Source organism: Sinocyclocheilus anshuiensis, unplaced genomic scaffold (genome assembly GCF_001515605.1).
Source record: "Sinocyclocheilus anshuiensis isolate Anshui unplaced genomic scaffold, SAMN03320099.WGS_v1.1 scaffold702, whole genome shotgun sequence".
Classification (NCBI taxonomy): Eukaryota; Metazoa; Chordata; class Actinopteri; order Cypriniformes; family Cyprinidae; genus Sinocyclocheilus; species Sinocyclocheilus anshuiensis.
Window position 1 is genome coordinate 3,299,025 of NW_015548184.1, and position 2,955 is coordinate 3,301,979.

Genomic DNA, 2,955 nt, shown 5'->3' on the forward strand with positions numbered 1-2,955 from the left:
TACATTCGGTTCAACGACATTGTTAAAACACATTTCTTATTCAATGGAACTGTGCGTATGCTTTAGACACTTACATTTTTGCTCTGTCCATGCAATAAATGCACAACCTACGACTGCTCAGATGTCGACGGTATGACCGAGCGCCATTGAAAAACTACAGAAAAGCAAAACTACGTCACTTTAGCATTACTGGCCACGAGTAGGCCTACTAAGGAGAGATCACACATCAGCTGCTCAAAACTGAGACGAACTGAGCGCGAGCGCAATCCTGTGATAGTCACAGGCGGTAAATAGTGGAGCGCGTGAAGGAGAGATGCGAGGGCACGAACACTGTTCAAGGTCTCCATTAATTCGTGCTTGTAGTAATTTAATGTGTATATATTTTGAAAGCATTGAATCGCTATAGAAATTGCGATTCATTCGATTCTTAGCATTTTATATCGATTATTGTCCGAAATCGACGATTCACGATTAAAAAATCATGTTTCAAGATCGATGCATATGCATCATCAGGGTTTGTAATCGATGCATCGATAAAACGAGTGAATCGTTACACCCCTATATAGAATGTATAGAATAGCATGCTCCTCAGGTCGGTTTATTTTATCTTCCTTGTGCAACAAGGATTTCTCAGTAATATTAAGACACTAATGGCTCCCATGCTATTGATTGTGATGACTCTAAATACAGTTATACCTTGCTCCCTGGTTTGGGGCCTCGTTTCTTCGGGATTTTAATAGATTCCAGTTCCTTTCCAGGCTGGCTTGTCTGGGAACCAAGCGTTCCTTTCTGACCCCAGGGTCCAGACAGTTTGGTTTTCTTGCGGCCAGGCTTACGTTTCTTCTGGGGTGGGGGTCTGCCTGGTGTAGGTGGCATGCCTGTCCCCTCTATGCCACCCTCTGGTAGGGCACCAAGTGCACCTAGTGCCTTTGGTAACCCGACTGCAAAAAAAAAAAAAGGTAGGGAAAGAAAATACAGCTTACATAGGGCAATATACCATAACGTGCAGTGACAAACATAGAAGCAGAAAACGAGAAAGGCAGGCTTTGTGTGCAGAGCTGACCCATTTTTCTTTGAGCCATCTCAACAAAGAAATGAGTTGTGTTACACATTTTTGGTGCTAGTGGCCTCTGAAGTGCTACAGAGATGAAAAGAAAATGCGAGAGAGAGAGCACAAGAAAAAAGGAAGAGAGAGATCCAAAATGTGAATTATACAGATTCTTGAGAACAAAAAAAAGCTAAAAAGAATGAAAAGTTTGTAAACTTTGAACATTTGAATGCATTGAACATTTATCACAATTCCTTGTCAACAACAACAAAAAAACCTAGAGTAAGCCAAAAAAGACCAGAAGAATCAAATGATCAATTTAAAGCAAAAGACAGCAAACACAAACAAACACTTCAGAGCTTTACGGACCTGTTAGTGAGGCCAGGATTGCAGTTTGTACTCATCCAACTTAGAAAAATGAATCTCACTGAACGAGGGTCTGCTCTTGATCTTGCAGTGTGTGTCAATTTGTGGCATCTTACTCTCTCAGTCAATTCACTTCCTTCCTGCCCCTTAGTTTCGATCTGCTCTCTAAAGTCTTAAAGTCTGCGGATAGTGACACAACGACCGGCTCTTTCCCAGACTGATACGTTTACACATTTTCCTAGTTTCCTTGGCTTCAAGCATAAAGACTCACAAATAAAACACCATAACTCGCTTACCCCGACTAGCTGTGAAGTTTAGTGTGTTTAAAGGGCCTGACAAGGCTTGTCTTCCTCTGCCAAATGCGTTGGCCTTGCGTTGTCTCTTTAACCCTATTTTCTCATCCCACTCAAACAGTCACACCAGTTATTTAATGCGAGGCCTGCTATTGGGCACAGGGTTTGCAGCAGTGCCAGCTGGGTGGATGCCAACTCCTTGTAAACCAAAACTCCAATGTTCTCTCTGATCAAATGCCTTTATTGCTTAAAGGAACAGTTCACCCAAAAACAAAAAGTCATCATTTACTCACCTTCATGTCATTCTAAACTTTTTTAGGTGAATTGTCCCTTTTTATCTGTGTTATTACTTCTATATTTTACATTTCTCTACCCAGGCTATTTTTGTCTCTTCTTTGTTTTGTTTATTCATTCTCTGCTTCTGAGGTGTCACAATTGCATCGTTAAAGTAACATTTCCCAATGAATTAAACATACCTGGCTAATTTAAGTTTTGATAGATACTCAGTTGCTTTGGTATAAAAAGATCCACTATGTAGATACATGTACATAAATGTAAATTGCATAGAGTGCTTTTCCATTATGTCCAAGATTCAACTTAAAGGGTTAGTTCACCCAAAAATGAAAATTAGCCCACAAATTACTCACCCTCAAGTCATCCTAGGTGTATATGACTTTCTTCTTTCAGACGAATCCAGTCGGAGTTATATTAAAAATTGTCTTTGATCTTTCAAGCTGTTTCATTGCACTCAACGGGTGTTGCATGCATCAGTCCAAAAGCACTTAATTAAAATGCGCCCATCCATAAAAAAAAAAAAGTGTCTCACACGGCTCCGGGGGGTGAACAAAGGCCTTCTGTAGCGAATCGATGCGTTTTTGTAAGAAAATATCCATATTCAAAACGTAATAATCACTTTAATGTAGCTTGCGCTCACTGTTGTACACTGGAAGCAGTTCCGGGCGGATGACGTATGAGGTCAGCGCCATACGTCATCCGCCCGGAACTGCTTCCAGTGTACAACAGCGCAAGCTAGATTAAAGTGATTATTAAGTTTTGAATGGATATTTTTCTTACAAAAACGCATCGATTCGCTACAGAAGGCCTTTGTTCACCCCCCCGGAGCCATGTGAGACACTTTTTTTTATGGATGGGCGATTTTTATTTCACTTCTTTTGGACTGAAGCAATGCAACACCCGCTGAGTGGCATTAAACAGATTGAAAGATCAAAGACAATTTTTAATATAACT

At 40.6% G+C, this 2,955-nt stretch overlaps 1 protein-coding gene across 6 annotated transcripts in view; it reads right to left on the reverse strand.

Annotated features, from left to right (window-relative positions):
- Positions 1–2,955, reverse strand: part of LOC107704976 (polycomb protein SCMH1-like) — a 19,846-nt gene that overhangs the window by 11,832 nt on the left and 5,059 nt on the right. For all 6 annotated transcript variants that reach the window (XM_016508077.1, XM_016508074.1, XM_016508078.1 and 3 more), the window contains one exon: positions 697–941. In XM_016508077.1, coding sequence (XP_016363563.1) covers positions 697–941 — 245 coding nt within the window. The remainder of the gene's footprint in view (positions 1–696; positions 942–2,955) is intronic.